The 17,632-nt window shown below is 30.3% G+C and overlaps 2 protein-coding genes across 10 annotated transcripts; both read left to right on the plus strand.

The window, feature by feature from the left end:
* Positions 1–2,665: 2,665 nt before the first annotated feature.
* On the plus strand, positions 2,666–4,712 carry LOC107935069 (uncharacterized). The gene is made up of 2 exons (XM_016867615.2): positions 2,666–3,090; positions 4,188–4,712. The coding sequence occupies exons 1-2, from the start codon at positions 2,738–2,740 to the stop codon at positions 4,294–4,296; spliced, it is 462 nt and encodes a 153-aa protein (XP_016723104.1). The 5' UTR covers positions 2,666–2,737; the 3' UTR covers positions 4,297–4,712.
* A 4,849-nt stretch (positions 4,713–9,561) lies between these two features.
* On the plus strand, positions 9,562–15,468 carry LOC107935043 (sugar transporter ERD6-like 6). Of its 9 annotated transcripts, XM_016867578.2 has the most exons (19): positions 9,563–10,136; positions 10,237–10,299; positions 10,375–10,464; positions 10,987–11,046; positions 11,128–11,193; positions 11,279–11,344; positions 11,449–11,524; positions 11,763–11,827; positions 11,916–12,008; positions 12,341–12,382; positions 12,500–12,580; positions 12,699–12,783; positions 12,902–12,948; positions 13,029–13,091; positions 13,224–13,283; positions 13,740–13,805; positions 13,884–13,943; positions 14,735–14,849; positions 15,149–15,468. In XM_016867578.2, the coding sequence occupies exons 1-19, from the start codon at positions 9,939–9,941 to the stop codon at positions 15,259–15,261; spliced, it is 1,509 nt and encodes a 502-aa protein (XP_016723067.1). In that variant the 5' UTR covers positions 9,563–9,938; the 3' UTR covers positions 15,262–15,468. The 9 variants fall into 9 exon arrangements, with proteins under 9 accessions (XP_040950810.1, XP_016723067.1, XP_016723069.1 ...); XM_041094876.1 differs by lacking the exon at positions 10,987–11,046 and having other exon boundaries at positions 9,562–10,136; XM_016867580.2 differs by lacking the exon at positions 10,375–10,464.
* The last annotated feature ends 2,164 nt before the right edge of the window (positions 15,469–17,632 follow it).

Here is a 17,632-nt window from a genome sequence, read left to right on the forward strand (position 1 = left end):
TCATATAAATTAATTATTAAAAAATAGTTTTCATAGGTCAAATTCCGTAATTAGACCATGTACTTTGTGGCTAAAATTACTATAGAGGCCCCTGTACTAGGAGTTTGATTAGATTTTATCCCCTCTACTTAAAGAATGAGTAAATTAATTTTCATCCATTTTTGCTGTTAAAACTGACCTTCGTACATCAACATGAGATACATATGACATGCCATGTGTTATTGCTTGATTATTTTGTCAGCCATATCAGTTTTTAACAATATAAATGGATGAAATTGTTAACATAAATAACAAATTTGTTCTTTAGTCTAACTTATAGGGACTAATTTACTCATTCCTTTATTAGAGGGAGGCAAAATGCAACCTGACTCTTGGTACAAGGGTCCATCGTACTTTTATTATGCTTTGTGTAAATTGTGTAGTGCTTGTACTTTAATTTGGTCATTTTCAATCCTTGGTACTTTTAGAATTTGAAAATTCTAGTTCTAGCCAAATGATAACTATTAAACTCATTATGGTATGTTATTTTCAAATTTTGATGTGTACAACATATTGTCGAATATGTAATGCTATGTCACCTAGTTATTTTCATATATTCCTCACAAAAATTCAGTATATAGATTTACCGATAATCATTTGCATTATGACATGAATTTCGAAATTCAAAAAATATAGCGACTAAGAATAATCCAATCGAAGAACATAGACTAAATCTATAACTTTAAGCATAATAAAATTAATAGCATACTTTAACCAAATAGATTTAACTGTTACCATTTGGTCAGGACTAAAATTTCAAAATTTGAAAAGAAAAGAACTAAAATTGATCAAATTAAAGTACAAATACTAAATCCATAACTTACCCAAAGTATAATGTCTAATAGTAGAATTTGACCTTTTTCTTATAGCTAAAAATCGGATAAGTGGTTAAACAGGTCAGATGGTTCTTGGTTTGGCTGTTGGTACAAAAATAAATAAAGAAAGAATTGAAAAATCATGAAAATTATATAATAAAAAAATATTCAACCAATTCAATTGTCATTTTTTTTCTCAATTTCTGATTTTCATTTATTCCAAGCAATTCGTTAAAGATTTATTCAACCTCTTCGTTTGGACTAACAAATCAATTGATTTCTAATGTAATTGATCTAGGTCCAATTTTGTTTCAATAACATTTATAGCAACATGAAAAATTATATTGAATTAATATAAATTAACTATGTTTACTATTAAATGTAAAACAAATCTATGAAAAACAACCGTAAATTTTTTTGGGTGAATTACAATAACAGGGCAAAACTTGAACAACAAATGCGACTAGTGCGAATCAAGCCCATGCCACATTTGGATGGTGAACACCCTTAATTATCCAGTCATCACATGGAAAAAACTAGCAATTTTAACATTTTGGTTTAGGCTTACATATAAAAAAAACCCTTAAAAATGTAAAAAAAAAAATCAATTTAACCATTATATTAAATTCACATTTAATTAAGCCTCTCTTGTTAATTAAAATAATCAATTAAGTCCCTCCATTAATGGTTTCTATTATTGACCATGTTAACTGTTAAAATAAATTGACGATTAAATTATATATTTTTATAAGAGTTAAAATGCATTTTTACCCTAGATATTGAGTAGCTTGAAAACTCATGACTAGTATCTACTCCCTTAATGGGTCTAATGGACACAAAGGGTTAATCATTGGGCTCACTCCAATGAATATATTGGGCAACAACAAAAAAAAGCAATTTCACCTTATATTTGTTTATATTTTTATGGTTTTCAAAAGAACTTAATTGAAATTTTAACATTTTGGGGGCTAGGGCATTGCCTCCCCCCCTCCCTTCCCCTGTGATAATGGTACTTTGCTTTATATTCGATATATACAACCGATCAAATCACCAATTTTCAATTTAATTATTTAATTGTTCAATTTGGTCTGGTTCTAACATCACTGTCGGTCCAAACATCTTTGGAATAATGTGTGAAATTTGAAGCTTCCATTTAAAATGGATCTTTTTCTTATAGAAAACTCAAATCTAAAAACTCAAATCAAGGTTTTTAGATCTGAATTAATGGTCAAATCAGTTAAACCACCGATTCTCAATCTGATTGGTTTGTTTGGTTCAATTAATTAAATAATAAAATCATAAAAATTAAAAATATATTTATAAAATAGAAAAAGTTGGTTCGACCGATTTTATTGCCTAGTTTAATCAATCCATACCGATTGCCTGATCAATTGGTCCAACCCTTTATTTTGGATCAATACTCTGGTCAGCTTTTGGTTCGACTAACCGGTCTAATTCGATTATGAAAATAGTGACCCAAACTCAGAGTTAGTGCTTTAGGTTTGACCCATTATTGTATCCAAATATGCTATTTTTTATCCAAATTACCTTTAAAGAATCTCCGAGCTTAAATAGATAACTCGATGTTCTAAGTTTTGTGTAAGAATAATTGACATTAATGCCTAAATTTAGTATAATATTATTTGTAAGAGTTCCAAGATAAAGTTAATAACACAAAAATTACTTGAGATAGAAGTTATCAACGACTTAGTCGTGTATGGCCATTTGAAAGCAAAAATTAGTGAAAAATGGCCCATTGAACTCGCCACAAATGCCTCCTCCTAAAAAAACCTATAAAGTTGGCTTGATTTTCATCCATTTGAACCGAGACTCTTCCATTCAACATTTCTTCTTGTTTCTTTTTCAAGCTTTTTTCAAAAACCATGGCGAAGCTTGCTTTGGTTGTGGTATTCTTTTTGGGTCTTGTCCTTTCAACTCAAGGAGAATTCACCCAATTCGATGGCTTCGCCGGAAGTGTGTTAAGCTCTGCAGAAGATGAAGCTGAGAGTGCCAAAGGGTCGTTGTTCCAGATGTTTTCCCCTGATATAAACAAGGTTACTACAGAAGTCAAAGGTGCGGCCGACACCTTATCGACCTCCGGAACAGATGCTGCCAATATCATGAAAGAGAATGCTGAGTCATGGGTTGATACATTTTCCCCTAATGCCACCCCGGGCCCGTCTGCCGATAATCCGAAGAAGTCATCATGGACTGGTTGGATCACAGACAGGCTCAGGTAAAGACTATATTAAATCTATTCACGAGTAGGGTCGAGTTGGGTTACAGATAGAATAGAGAATGGAAGGTTTAGTCAATTCAATCGGTGACAAATAATTAAAAAAGAACTAGATTTTTTTTGAATAATCTCATTATATGTTCTTATTATATTTGCTTGCTCTATTTAAGACAATGTTTAGAATTAAGCATAGCTCCTACCCAACCTATAAATAGGAGGATAATGCACTTCAGCGCACTCAAACCCACGTCCCTCTGCATTGGCAACAATGCCCATGCCAATCAAGCTAAAACTCAATAGGAAAAAATAGCTAGAACCATAAAAAATCATTTTTTAATTATGTTTATTTTTTAATGAAAATTTTAGATTTTTTTTCTATGTTTATATTTGATTTTTTTAATTAAGCTAAAACTCAATAGGAAAAAATAGCTAGAACCATAAAAAATTATTTTTTAATGAAAATTTTAGATTTTTTTCAATGTTTATATTTGATTTTTTAATTTTAATATTTTTTGAATTTTTTAATATATTGATTTTTTTATTTTTAAAATGGTTGAACCAAGAACTAAATATCTAACCGATTCAACCTCTTATAACATTGGGCTTGATTCTGAAAAAAATTCTATGTTTAAACATGAAATTGACTTGACTTGATGCCGTTTTTACTTTTCATATATTACAAAATATTAAATAAATAAAATTTAAATACAAAATTATTATTCTTTAATTTGAGTTCAAGTCAAGCTAGCACAATATTAAAAAAAATATTGTCCATGCTTGACCTAAGCAAGGTTGAACCTGCCAAAGTGGATTGATTGTTCGACACATGAACATATATTTAAGAGTGAAGCAAAAAATTCTATGTCAAGGATCGAGACAAAATTATAAAATTTTGAAATAAAAGGAAAAAATTGAGTTAAAATGACTTAAATTATCATTTTTTAATAATGATGAAATTATAATTTTTTTCATTTAACCAAAGGATCAAGACTTTTGTCTACCCCTAACTTCGCCCTTGAAATATTATGTATATGAAAAAATATATAATTCCTTACTCATATTTATTATATCATAATTGATTTTTGTTTCTACTTTAGGGGCATTGGGCTAATGCCTTCCAATGACTCAAAGAAAGAGGCAAACAATTTGGCTTCGACTCCGGCTATGGCACCAGGACCTACCTTTGCACCCATTGTATTTGGTTAAGATGGGATTAATATAAACCAAACTATTATCAATAAGTGCTGGATGCAGGGGTAAAACACACTGCAATTTTAAGGAGAGAATTTGTGTTCAAGCCCTGGAAATAATGTTTTTGAGAAAGGCAACTATGAATCCTAAAAGGATTAGTCTTCATAGACCATGAAGCAGATATGGAAGATACATTGGTTTTTCAATAGAAAAAGCCTTCAGTGTAATAGTATTTGAAAGAAATACATACATACATATATATATACATACATACATACATACGTAAGTACGTACGTACGTACGTACATACATACATACATACATACAAACATTGTTTGATTTTTTTAATGGTTGATAGAGGTAAAGTGTAATACCTGACGCTATGTAAGTTTCTTTAGGAATAAAAAATGTCATTATAATTGTTATACTTATATCTCGTGGGCTCACTTTGCATCCTTGAGACTTCATAGGTTAACGCCCTTGACTAAGAAGAATCACCTTGTGAACTAAACACTTTTGCGAGCCCAAGACCTCGTAACTCTATACCATTGGGACTACATGCCTAAAATGGATGAGGTACATCATATATGCCACTCACAATCTCACATGTCACATATATATATTCCCTTGACAAGACAATCTATATCTACGGCGACAAGGTATCAATAAGTTGGCTAAAATATAGGAAGTCTAAAACTAATACATAGGTGACACATGACACCTTAGGAATGATTAGATACAACCCCTTAAAAGTTTATAATCATCAAGATAGAAGGCCAATACACTCTCTCCTTTGATATTCTCAACTCTCTTATCCCCTCCCCTTTTTTTTTTCTCAATCCTCTATGAGTACTCACATTTCAATATCTTAATTTTTCTATAGCTCTTTGCTTTCCGAGTGAACTATCACAAAGCATCACTACTTCGTCTTTGTATCAACAATAATCATATATTTATAATTAATTAATTAAATTATTCACTAAAATACAATTTTTCCATTTGAGGGCCCTCTAAATTTACCCTTAACTTTCATATATCCATTATTTAAATTCATTTTTTTGACGTTACAACTAGCTATATCAACAATTACAATGAGAATCATTAATGAAGTTCTGACAATATTGGCAAAAGCTAAAGCGCTTGGGTTTTAATCCCACTATGTACAAAGACTTATACCTATGAATTTTGAATGACTACTCGAAAAAAACCTCAAAAAATGCTTAATATGAATCTAAACTCGAAATAACTTAAACGCAAAATTATTTGAACCCTAATGATGTGGAAGTCCTGGATCAAATCAAGCCCCCAAACACTCAACTCGAGGTAAACTCAAAAGAATTGGATCTTGAATAAGGAATCTTGGTGTGCAAGTAAGCCTTAATGAATATGTGAATTCAAAACTTAGTTAAACGATGATTTTAAAAGAGCCTAATCTTGATATTACATATTGTAAGCAAGCTTGTCTAAAATTTAGACAATCTTGAAAGTTAAAGTCTAAGCCTGACTCATATTTTAAGTAGACTTAATAATTTACCTAAGCCCATATTTTAAGCCTCGTACTTTTGTCTAAATCCTCTCATTTTTTTAATAAGCCTTCAAGCTTGGATTAGGTCCATTTAAAAATCATCATATTTTATAATACAATACTATTTAAACATTAAAAAATATGTTAACTTGTCTAAAATTAAAATTTTAATAAAAGAAAAACCATCTAAAATATTAAATATTAAATTAAAATTAATATATTTTTAAAAAATAATATGGGCAAGCCTAAAACGGTTATAAGTTAGTCATTTACAAATATGGACTGTTTTGGATAAAATTTTAGGCTCATATCTTAGGTCAAACTAGGTTTAACCAAATATAAAGTGTACTAATGTCATACATAGGCTCGACATAAACCCAGCCTAACCCAACCCAAGGATATTTTCTTTTTAAACTCTTAACTTATGCTTAATCGGTATTTATATTTATTTTTAAATATATATTTATTTAGTTTGGATATCCGATATCTTGTAGTTACGTGGTCCTAACTAAAATTGAAGTTGAATCCGATCAAACTCTTAAATAAGGAGCAATAGTCTCTCAACATTGTTTTCACTATCCACAAAATGAATATCAAATTCATTACCACTCGATCCATATAGCTTTAAATTTTTTGTTTCCAAAAGAGTTAATTGCACCAAACATCCCCAAACTGGTGTTCAAGCATTAAAACAATCTAATTACATCCTCAAACTATCAATGTTAAATCAACAATATCTTTTTGTTACTAAAATCATTAATTTAACCGTTAAATGAGACATTATATCTTATGTGATATAATTTAAAATGAAAATTTTAAAGAAAAATGTATGTTGTAAAAATCTTGATTTTGAGGTTTTCAAAACTTTTATAGAAATTATCGTTCACTCTCTCTTTTTCTTCAATTTTACTTTATTTTTAATTTTTAATTTTAAAAGTCATGCAACAACATTTTATTTTTCTTTAAAATTTTTATCGTACAAGATTTTACGTGCCATTTAATAGTTAAATTAACAGTTTCAGTAATTGAAGAACCTGATTGATAGAGTCTCAATAGTTTGAAGATATAAATAGACCAATTTAAAATTTAGGAATTTCAGTGCAATTAAATCTTTAATATATATATATACACATATATATAATTTCAATAATTCCAAATAGTGATGACGATTTGGCGAGCACGTGCTTAACAACAAAAGTAGGACTATCATTGACTCTCCCCCTTTTAGTTTGTTTCTCTTCTTGAAGCTATTTTTTTTTCTTTTAATTATATAGGAGAAAAAAAATAATTTTTGAGTTTTTTTCAACTATTTATGATAATCTAATTCGATATTAATTTTAGATTTTGATTTATTTTACTTATTTTGATAAAATTTATTTTATTTATAGTTTTTAAATATTATTTGATAAGTTTCAAAATTTGTTTTTCAATGAAAATGACTTATATATTTTTTTTTCAAAAAATAATTTTTATATAACTTTTTACGTTTTTCATTATTTTAAATATAAAATATTTATTTTTACTCAATAAAAAATAAAATTATTTCTATTTAAATAAAAACAAAATTCAATGACCGGTAGTTGGAATTCCAAAATGGAACAACAAGGGATACCATTTCCAAATTGTTCCAAAAGAAATAAATAAATAAATAAATAATTTATTTATTTTGATTTGGTTGGTAGGATTTGCATTGTTGGGTATTTTTTATTGCCACGAGATAATTGAAAATGTTGGTCAATAAATTTATAAATTTAATTGATTAAAATATGCTTTTTAAGTTTTTATAATTTTTTACATTTGAAATTTATTGTTTAAAATTTTTTAATTTAAAATTTAAGTTAAATCATTAATATTTTAAAATAAAAAATATAATCATTCTATAGTTACGTAACAAAGAAGTTATGATTATAATAAACTTGAATTTAATAAAAGATATTAACAGTATTGATAATTGGTCTGATATTTTTTTTTGGTGAATTATAATAAGAGGGCAAAGCCCTAACAACAATACAACTAGCGCGACTCGAATTCATGTCACATCTAGAGCGGTGAACACCCTAACAGTCAAGCCAACACACGGGTTGTTGAACTTACATTTTAAATCCGAAAAAGAGAAAAAAAAATTGTTGAGATAAAAATAAAATCACTAAATTTCAAAAAAGTAGAGAGAATTAACCAATTTAATTTATAGTCCCATGGCACCTAACATATTATCACGTGGATGTATATATTAGAATCTAACTAATTTAAGGTTTATTATAATTTTAGTCTCTCCATTATATTAAAGTTTAGGATTTAACTTTTTTTTCTATAATTTACTATAATTTGGTCCCTTTTATGTTATTAATAGCTCTAATGTGATGACATGAAAATTTATTTTTGTTGTTGTTCTGTCACACAATTAAAATCACGTGAAATTTTAATTAATCAAGTTTAACATGTTTAATGCTGTCCTTTTAAAAAATACACGTAGTCACTTTATCACTACAACTAACGATATTAACAATTTGAATATACTGATAACATTATAAAATTGATAGATTAAATTATACCAAATTAAGGTAGAGAGATTAAATCTCAAAGTTCGGCATATTAAAGGGACTAAAACCATATTTAGACCTAAAGTTAAGTTCCATTTTAACGGAATCAACTAATCGTATTATAAATTTGGAAATTATTAATAATATTATAAAAGTAAATTACTGAATTATATTGAATTAAAGCAAAATAATTAACCAATATAACATTGAATATAATATTATTGGGAAGAGTAATTACAAAACCTCAAAATATTAATAAAATTCAACGTGGTAAAGGAATTAAAACCATAATTATCAAGTTTCTAAAGAGATTAGCAAGGTTAGATTATGCTATTAGTCCTTTTACTTTATGAAAGTTGTGGATTTAGTTCATGTACTTTAATTTGATCATTTTTAGTCCTTGTACTTCTCGAATTTAAAAATTTTTGTCATCACCAAATGATAATTGTTAAATTCATTAAGTTTTGCTATTTTCAAAATTTGATGCAACAAACATACTATCATATGTGTAATGACATATCTACTTGTTAATTAACAATGTCATTTAAGTTAATAAAGAAATTTCAGAATTTGAAAAGTATAAGGACTTAGAATGATATAATTGGAGAATATAGACTAAATTTACAACTATACACATAGTATAGGACTACTACATGAATTTAAATAAAGGAATTTAACTGCTAATATTTGGATCGTAATTAAAATTTCAAAACTTGAAAAGTACCCAACTATGATTCTTTTTTCTTTTTTGATCACTCAACTATGAAAAGTTACAAAATGGTCACCCAACTATTAAATTTTGTCTTTCTTGTTCACCAACTAGATAACGTATAAATGGAAATATCCAAAAATCTAAGATAATTGGGTGACAAAAAAGACAAAATTAAATAATTAAGTGACCATTTTGTAAATTTTCATAATTGAATAACCAAAAATAAAAGAAAACATAATTAAGTAACTATTAATGTAATTTACCAAAACTAAAATTAACCAATTTGAAAACTACAAAACTAGAAAGGATCAAAGTAGCATAATTTAACTAATTAGCTTCCTCCTTTTTTTTCACCATAATTTTCATTTCTCGCAACTTTGGTAACAAAAACTAATCGTACACTTTTCAATCATTAGAACCTAAATATCATTTTCATAATTAGTTAAAAAATATAATTTATCAAAACTATGAGTGGTTGCTCAGCTCGATTCTATACCAATAGGTCGACACCTTAAAATCGAATAAGAAAGAAGTACCATCAGTTAAAGAACTTGAAAAGGACCTTTAATGGTAATTTTTGAGCTGGAACTAACGGTTGTCTTCCATTACAGCTGAGCAAATGAGCTTTTATATTATAGATAAACACACAATATTCACGTTTGATTCATTAAATTCCAATCCCATTTTCTCAAATTTCCCAAATATTTTTCATATATTATATAATTCACAAGTAGCACCCCATTTATTTATTTACATTTTCCAGCTCATAACATCAAGAGCCTAAAAGAACTAGCAGAAGGGGTCCTTGATTTTTGTGTCTGGGTGATCACCAAGTGTTTGTTTTGTTGTCTAAGTCACTGTTGGTATAGAGAAGAGGAAGATGAGTTTCAGGGATGATGCTGAAGATGGAAGAGGGGATCTAAGGAAGCCATTCCTACATACTGGAAGCTGGTATCGTATGGGTTCTAGGATGGGGTCTAGTATGTTAGGATCCTCTCAAGCTCTTCGTGATAAATCCATCTCGGTTGTAGCTTGTGTTTTGATTGTTGCTTTGGGTCCCATCCAATTTGGTTTCACTGTGAGTTTTACTCTCTCTCTTTTTTTTTTTTTTCTTATTTAGCTTTGTGTTTGGTACCATTTGAATGAAGTTCTAAATTGGGTTTCATTTGTTTTTTTAGTCTGGTTACTCTTCTCCGACACAATCCGCAATCATCGAGGATCTTGGACTAACAGTCTCAGAGGTAATTTTATCCTTTTTTATCCTCCCCCCCCCCTTTTTATTTAAATCTTGCTAATAAGTTCTATTTGTGGGATAGTTTTCTCTATTTGGTTCTTTATCAAATGTGGGTGCCATGGTTGGAGCAATAGCCAGTGGTCAGATAGCCGAATGTATTGGACGAAAAGGGGTAATCAAATCACTGGTTTTCCTTCAAAGCTATGCTGCTCGGACTCTTCATTTTTGTTGAAGTATCCGTGTTAGATGCATTCCCGTTTGTGAGTAATATAACTTCAATGCGGGTAAAAATACCATGGAAGCACATGTGTCTGATTGTATTTTGCTCTCTCTACTAAAAAATGGTTAAATTAGTCTTTGTACATTAAATCAAAGAGCAATTTGGTCAATTCTGTTAAAATTTTCTTTCATTCCTACAGTTAAAAACCGGCATGACTAATAGAATAACCGAACAATGACATGTGGCGTGCCATTGTACTTCATTTTGACATACAGGACCAGTTTTTAGTAGTAGAAATTGATGAAATTTTTAACAAAAGGACCAATTTACTCTTTGATCTAACGTCTAGGGATTAATTTGCCAATTTTTTGTGTAAAGGGAGCAAAATGCTATCCAACTCCTAGTATAATGGCCTCCATGGGTTTTCTGTTTTAGATTTGGATTACTAAGTATAGTTTTTTATGTTCATTGCAGTCTTTAATGATTGCTGCAATTCCTAATATAATTGGATGGCTTGCTATATCTTTTGCAAGAGTGAGTTCTGATGATAATGTTAACATCACCCAAGCTTGATATAGCAACATTGGTATAAAATAACTTGATTGCATTTTGCAGGATTCATCTTTTCTTTACATGGGAAGGTTGTTGGAAGGTTTTGGTGTCGGAATAATCTCTTATACGGTAACGTGGAAAAATGTTCGGTTATTAAGATGGAATTTTTGTTCAAAAGGGTTTAAAGTGTATGAATTGTGTTTATTATGTATAGGTGCCTGTATATATAGCTGAGATAGCACCTCAGAATTTGAGGGGCAGCTTGGGTTCAGTGAATCAGGTTGGCCTTGGCTCTGTTTATCGTTGGCATTGTTAATGAGTACTTTGTAGAAGGCTTTGATCACCTATTAGGTTACTCAAAATATGCAATGTTGTAATGCTTAGCTATCTGTCACTCTCGGAATAATGCTGGCCTATCTACTTGGACTTTTTGTTGAGTGGAGGATACTTGCAGTTTTAGGTAATCATTTTTTTAAAGTCATAATTGAATTTGATCATTTATTTCATTTTCTATCTAAATGGATTTCAAATTCAGAAAATGGTCTCATATTGCTTCATTTTAATATAACTTGGCTATCCACTTCTTTTGTTGCAATGATCAACTTTCTCCTCCATGTCACCGAGTGATGTATAAAGAATTTACCAGTAAAATCTATGAGATAGATTCATATTTGGACACTAATGTTGTCCTTTGGCAGGAATACTTCCTTGTACAATTTTGATACCTGGTCTATTTTTCATTCCAGAATCTCCTCGATGGCTGGTAAGCTCAAGAATGAGGTCATAACTCGAGCATTCTTGCACAGATAGTTATATGATCACCTGATTTACATTTCCTTTCCTAATTCTAGGCAAAAATGGGTATGACAGAAGATTTTGAAACTTCTTTGCAAGTTCTCAGGGGTTTTGATGCTGATATTTCTATTGAAGTGAATGAAATCAAGGTAATAATAATCAATTTCACGGTAAAAGTACCATGGAAGCCCTTGTACTAGGAGTCAAATTGCACTTTGCCCCCTCTACTAAAAAAATGAGCAAATTAGTCCCTGTATGTTAGATCAAAGAGTAAATTGGTCCTTCTATAAACAATTTCATCCATTTCTACCGTTAAAAACTAGTCTTTGTATGTCAACACGAACTACATGTGGCACATCACGTGTAACTGATTGGTTATTTAGCTACACCAAATAGAAATGGATGAATCTTTTTTTAAAAATGACCAATTTGCTCTTTAATCTAACATACAGGGACTAATTTGCTCATTTTTTGTGTAAAGGGGGTAAAACGCAATTTGACTTCTACTACAAGGGCATCCATGGTACTTTTACCGCAGTTTAACAGCTTTTTCTTCAATTGCGAACCTTCCAACACGGTCTGCCACTTGCATGTTTGCAAGTTCTTTGTTCAAAACTTAAGTCGCTTATTAACTTGACAGAGATCTGTAGCATCAACCACTAGAAGAACTACGATTCGGTTTGCAGATCTCAAAGAAAGGAGATATTGGTTTCCATTGATGGTAAATTTTACTTGCAAATTACAAGCTTTATTCTTTTAACTTTCCACTCATCTCAATTGTCCTAGGTCTTGATAGCCTGATAAAGAGGAATCTAATTGGTTTCATTTGGATCTTTCAGGTTGGAATTGGATTACTTATGCTGCAACAGCTTAGTGGCATTAATGGTGTTCTATTCTATTCCAGTACAATTTTTGAAGCTGCTGGTAAGCTCATATCCAAAGTTTGCTGATGCTTATGTTATGTTAAGCCATATTTATTAGTTTAACGTTCAATTTCGAATTTCAAAGGCTTAACGAGTCGATTTAACTGTGACTTGAGCAGGAGTTAAATCAAGCAATGCAGCCACCTTTGGAGTTGGTGCCATTCAGGTATAGCTCGAATAAATGCCACAGCTTTTTTCTTCTCATTGGTTCACAACGACAACTTACCAGAATTTATGCACACTTAGGTCATTGCTACTGCCGTAACTACATGGTTGGTGGACAAAGCTGGCCGCCGGGTTCTGCTTATAGTAAGTTCACTCTACTCTACTGACCATTCCGACACACCCCTGACCTATTTTGGTTAGGACCGAAAACGTGCCTAAAGCGGAGTATGGACCCAACACCAAAAAAGAGATCATTGTTTGCAAATTTACTTTCAGGTCTCCTCTTTTGGAATGACTCTCAGCCTCCTAGTTGTAGCAGTATCATTCTTTCTAAAGGTAAACCAATGATATATATACATATGATTCAATTAGGTAAAAGTACCATGAAGGCCCCTATATTAGGAGTCAATTTGCATTTTGCCCTCTCTACTCAGAAAATGAGCAAATTAGTCCCTGGAGGTTAGATCAAAGAGCAAATTGATCCTTTTGTTAAAATTTCCATCCATTTCTACTATAAAATTTGGTCCCTGTACATAACCATGAGGTTCATGTGGCACACAACGTGTCACTATCTAGTTATTTTTAACAAAAAGGACCTATTTGCTTTTTTATTTAACGTACAAGGACCAATTTACTCATTTTGAGTAAAAGGGGCAAAATGCAATCTGACTCCTAAAGTAGGGGCTTCCATGATACTTTTACCAATTCAATTATATTAAAGTTTATACTTCATTTTTTTCAGTTTTTTTACCTAAATAATAAACATTTTTTGAATTTTGGCAATTGATCCAGGATGTTGTATCTAGTGACTCTAGTGTCTATAGCATTATGGGAATCTTGTCAGTAGTTGGAGTTGTGGTATGTTTACTTTTCTTGTTTCTGATACTATGTTTATTGCTAGAATGGCAATTGTTTTAACTTAGTTCTTTCTTTCAGGCCATGGTGGTTACCTTCTCTCTTGGAATGGGTGCCATTCCTTGGGTTATAATGTCAGAGGTATCAACATTTTACATTATTAGACATCGTCTTTGATCGCCCTAAAGCTTTAAACATCATCTAGACATGGCTTATACATAGTGGGATTTAAACCCAGAATAAACTACGCAGAACCCTCACATGACTAGACTTGAATCTAAGCCTTCAAGTTCCTAGAACCTCAACCTCACCAACATGGTCAAGGTATTATTGGAAAGAGCTTTAAACATCATTTAGACATGGCCCACACATAGTGGGACTTAAACCTAGAATAAACTGTAAGAGAACTCTTACATGACAAATGCACATAATGAGACTCGAACTTAAACCATCAAATTCCTAAAACCTTAACCTTACCAACATAGTCAAGGCATTTTTTTTGGTGCAATGCCTAAAATCATCCATAATCCCTCCTTAACCCTTAAATAGGAGAATAAAACACCTTTGAATGCATTCAGACCCACGTCCTCCTACACTGACAACAATGCCGATGCCAATTAAGTTAAGACTTAATTGGTATAGTCAAGGCATTATTACAAAGCTTTAAACATCATCTAGACATGACCTACCCATAGTAGAATTTAAACCCAGAATAAACTACTAAAAAACCCTCATATAGCAAGTGTACATGGCTAGAATCAAACCATCAAGTTTCCCAAACTTCAACCTTACCAACACAGTAAAGATGTTAGCTGATTTATTTAATTACTTGGATCCAATTTCAATCACTTGACTGCTTATAATTGCTCTTTCGTTGAAATTTGCTGAATATAGTAAAAAAATCATTTTCAATCATTTATACTGCATTGCAGATTCTTCCAATAAACATCAAGGGTCTAGCTGGAAGCATAGCAACACTTTCCAACTGGTTCTTTGCTTGGGTGGTTACAATGACTGCCAACTTGCTTTTGGATTGGAGCAGTGGAGGTACATCTCTCTCTTCTCTCACTCACACATGCACCCCAACCTTTCAATTCTAACCCGAATCCAAAAACATAGTTCGTCTCAACCCAATTTGACTATAAAACCTATAACCCAATCTAGCTCAAACCAATCTCAAAATGACCCAAACCTGAAATTATCAGAATCTCAAATAACCAAAACTAAAAATGATCGAAACCCAAATTGACTCCATTCAGATTAACTCCACTCAAAACCAACCTGAGGCATTTTATTTTTTGTTTTGGCTTTTCCCAGCTAACTCAACCTACATTCATCTTCAACAGGAACCTTTACAATTTACATGGTGGTGAGTGCTTTCACCATTGTATTTGTGACACTCTGGGTCCCTGAGACAAAGGGTAGAACACTTGAAGAAATCCAATGGTCTTTCAGATGAAACCAATCCTTTTCCTTGTTCCATATTTTTTGCTTATAAGAAGCCCTGGTCCTGCAAATTTCCCATTGTTTTACAATATAGATGAAAAAAAAACAGTTCTGTTTGCAAATATATATTCCTATATGTATTGTCTGGTTACTTGAGTGATCAATTCATTTACTTTCTTTTAGCACATTGCACCTTGGTAAAGTGAAAACTATAGTTCGATATGACGAATCTGTACACTATTGAAGCTTTGGGGTAAAAATGTTTTGGGAATTTAATGTAATGAGTGATAAAGGTAGACTCTTTTTGTCTAAAGATGGATTTGGATTTAATTTTTGAATTTTGATTTAATATGGAAAAATAGGTCTCATTATCATTGAAAGATTTGGATAATGTTTGGGTTGAAATGTTAAAAGATAAAAATTTAATGAGTAAATTACATTCAATGTTACTAAATTATTAGTAAGTTTATGTTTTGGTCATTAAACTTCAAAACGCTACAAAATGGTCACTAATTATTTGATAAGCTTTTTTTGGAAGGAAAAAAAAAAGGTGAAATTGTAAATTTGTCACCATAGGTGAATTTTGAAATTTGTTCTTTTATTTTATTTTAATTTATTTTTGCCCTTAAGCTTTGAGAATATGGGTAAATTTTCTATTCAACTATTATGTGATTGCATTTTGTCATTAACCTTTGAATTTTATAAAATTTTACCACTAAATTTGATTTGTTTAATTAAATTTTACCTCTCAATATTGATTTTGATTATTAAAAAAATTTATGAGGAAAAATATTATTTAAAATATTTTTTTTGATTTTTAATAATAAATTAATTTATAGGATATTAATAAATTACCTTAGAATTTTAGTGCAAGAATTGAATTTTTAAAAAAAAGTTTTTTTTAAATGATTGTTATGTTATGTTACTTAATTTATTTTCTTAGCTATTAAAATAAAATATTTTGAAATATTTTTTAATTTAATTTTTTCTTCAAATTTTAAATTGAAATTGAATAGCAAAATTTCAAGAAAAACCAAACATTAGTACCAAAATTCAATAGAATAAAAATAAAAATGTAAAATTTAATATATAGTTAAAGTGTAGTGATAAATTTATCTTTAGTTCAAAAGTATAATAGTAAATATCAATTAATACAAAATACAGTGACGAATTTCAATTTTCACCTAAAGTATAGTGACAAATATTCGCATTAACTCAAAAAAAAAACATCATATTCAAATATTAAATTATCTAAAAGAACAGACCCTCTCGAACTCCCCAAAATTGGGCACGAGCAGTCACCCCTATATTCAGCATAAAACCTCCCATCCAATCTCCATTTTCATTTCGCAAGAGACCCCCCTGAAGCCATTCGAGAGCTACACCGAATTGCTCCATCAGTATTTAATAACAGTACCAGCAGGAGGTTTGTTCCACTGAACCCAACGTGGCCCTCAGACAAATTTTGTTGCAACAAGGTTCGTAGCTCTGATAGTATCTCGTGGCAAGTTTACGAAGATTGCTTAGATTTGATTAATGAAGAATAGACAGTGAAAATTCATCACACTTTACAGTGAAGAAAACAAATGCGATGACTATTTAACCAACTTGGCACATGATGTACTTGTGGGGATAACATGCCTTAAGGAACCACCTCCGAATCTTCAACTCTACTTCGAGCGGATGCTTGTGGGAAAGGGGTAGTTATAATATCTAAATGTGTACATAGTTATTGTATCAAAATTACAAATATATATATATATATATGTTGTTACTCATTTATTATCGATACTATTTTTTAAGAGTTTAATTGAATTAGTGCTACACATCAATCAAGTCCCAATTCGTATATGAAATTATCAAAAACACGTTATTTATAGAAAACAACAAATATTATTATTTGAAGAAATTTTTATCTTTTTTATATTTATGCTTAAATTTTTTTTAAAAATACATGCAGATGATGGGATTTGAACCCAAAACATTATAATTTTTAGAGATAAATATCAAATTAATACATGAACTTTGGTCCAATGTGCAATTTGATGCAATTATACACATGAAACTTGAATCATGGTTCATATGTATACACGAAACTTTGATTTTGATTCATTTGTACACATCTAAATAAATGAATATATACATTTATTTTCATATCAGATTAATACAATTGTTTGTGTATGTATATCAATGTAAAATAGTACTAATTTGATAATATCGTTAGTCACTTGTGAAAATGTAATCAAATTAAAATTATATATATAAAATTACACAAAATCAAGATTAATGTATGATATTGCACATTACATCAAAGTTCATACGTAGTTTTGATATATATCCCTAATTTTTACTATCTCAACTTCATCATATCAACCAAAGTCATA

This window comes from Gossypium hirsutum, chromosome D06 (assembly GCF_007990345.1).
Source record: "Gossypium hirsutum isolate 1008001.06 chromosome D06, Gossypium_hirsutum_v2.1, whole genome shotgun sequence".
In the NCBI taxonomy this organism is placed as follows: Eukaryota; Viridiplantae; Streptophyta; class Magnoliopsida; order Malvales; family Malvaceae; genus Gossypium; species Gossypium hirsutum.

Coding starts and splice junctions, on each gene's coding strand:
- LOC107935069 (XM_016867615.2), top strand. CDS start 2,738: ATGGCGAAGCTTGCTTTGGTTGTGGTATTCTTTTTGGGTCTTGTCCTT. Junction 3,091..4,187: donor TGGATCACAGACAGGCTCAG/GTAAAGACTATA, acceptor TTTCTACTTTAG/GGGCATTGGGCTAATGCCTT.
- LOC107935043 (XM_016867578.2), top strand. CDS start 9,939: ATGAGTTTCAGGGATGATGCTGAAGATGGAAGAGGGGATCTAAGGAAG. Junction 10,137..10,236: donor CCATCCAATTTGGTTTCACT/GTGAGTTTTACT, acceptor TTGTTTTTTTAG/TCTGGTTACTCTTCTCCGAC. Junction 11,194..11,278: donor TCGGAATAATCTCTTATACG/GTAACGTGGAAA, acceptor TATTATGTATAG/GTGCCTGTATATATAGCTGA.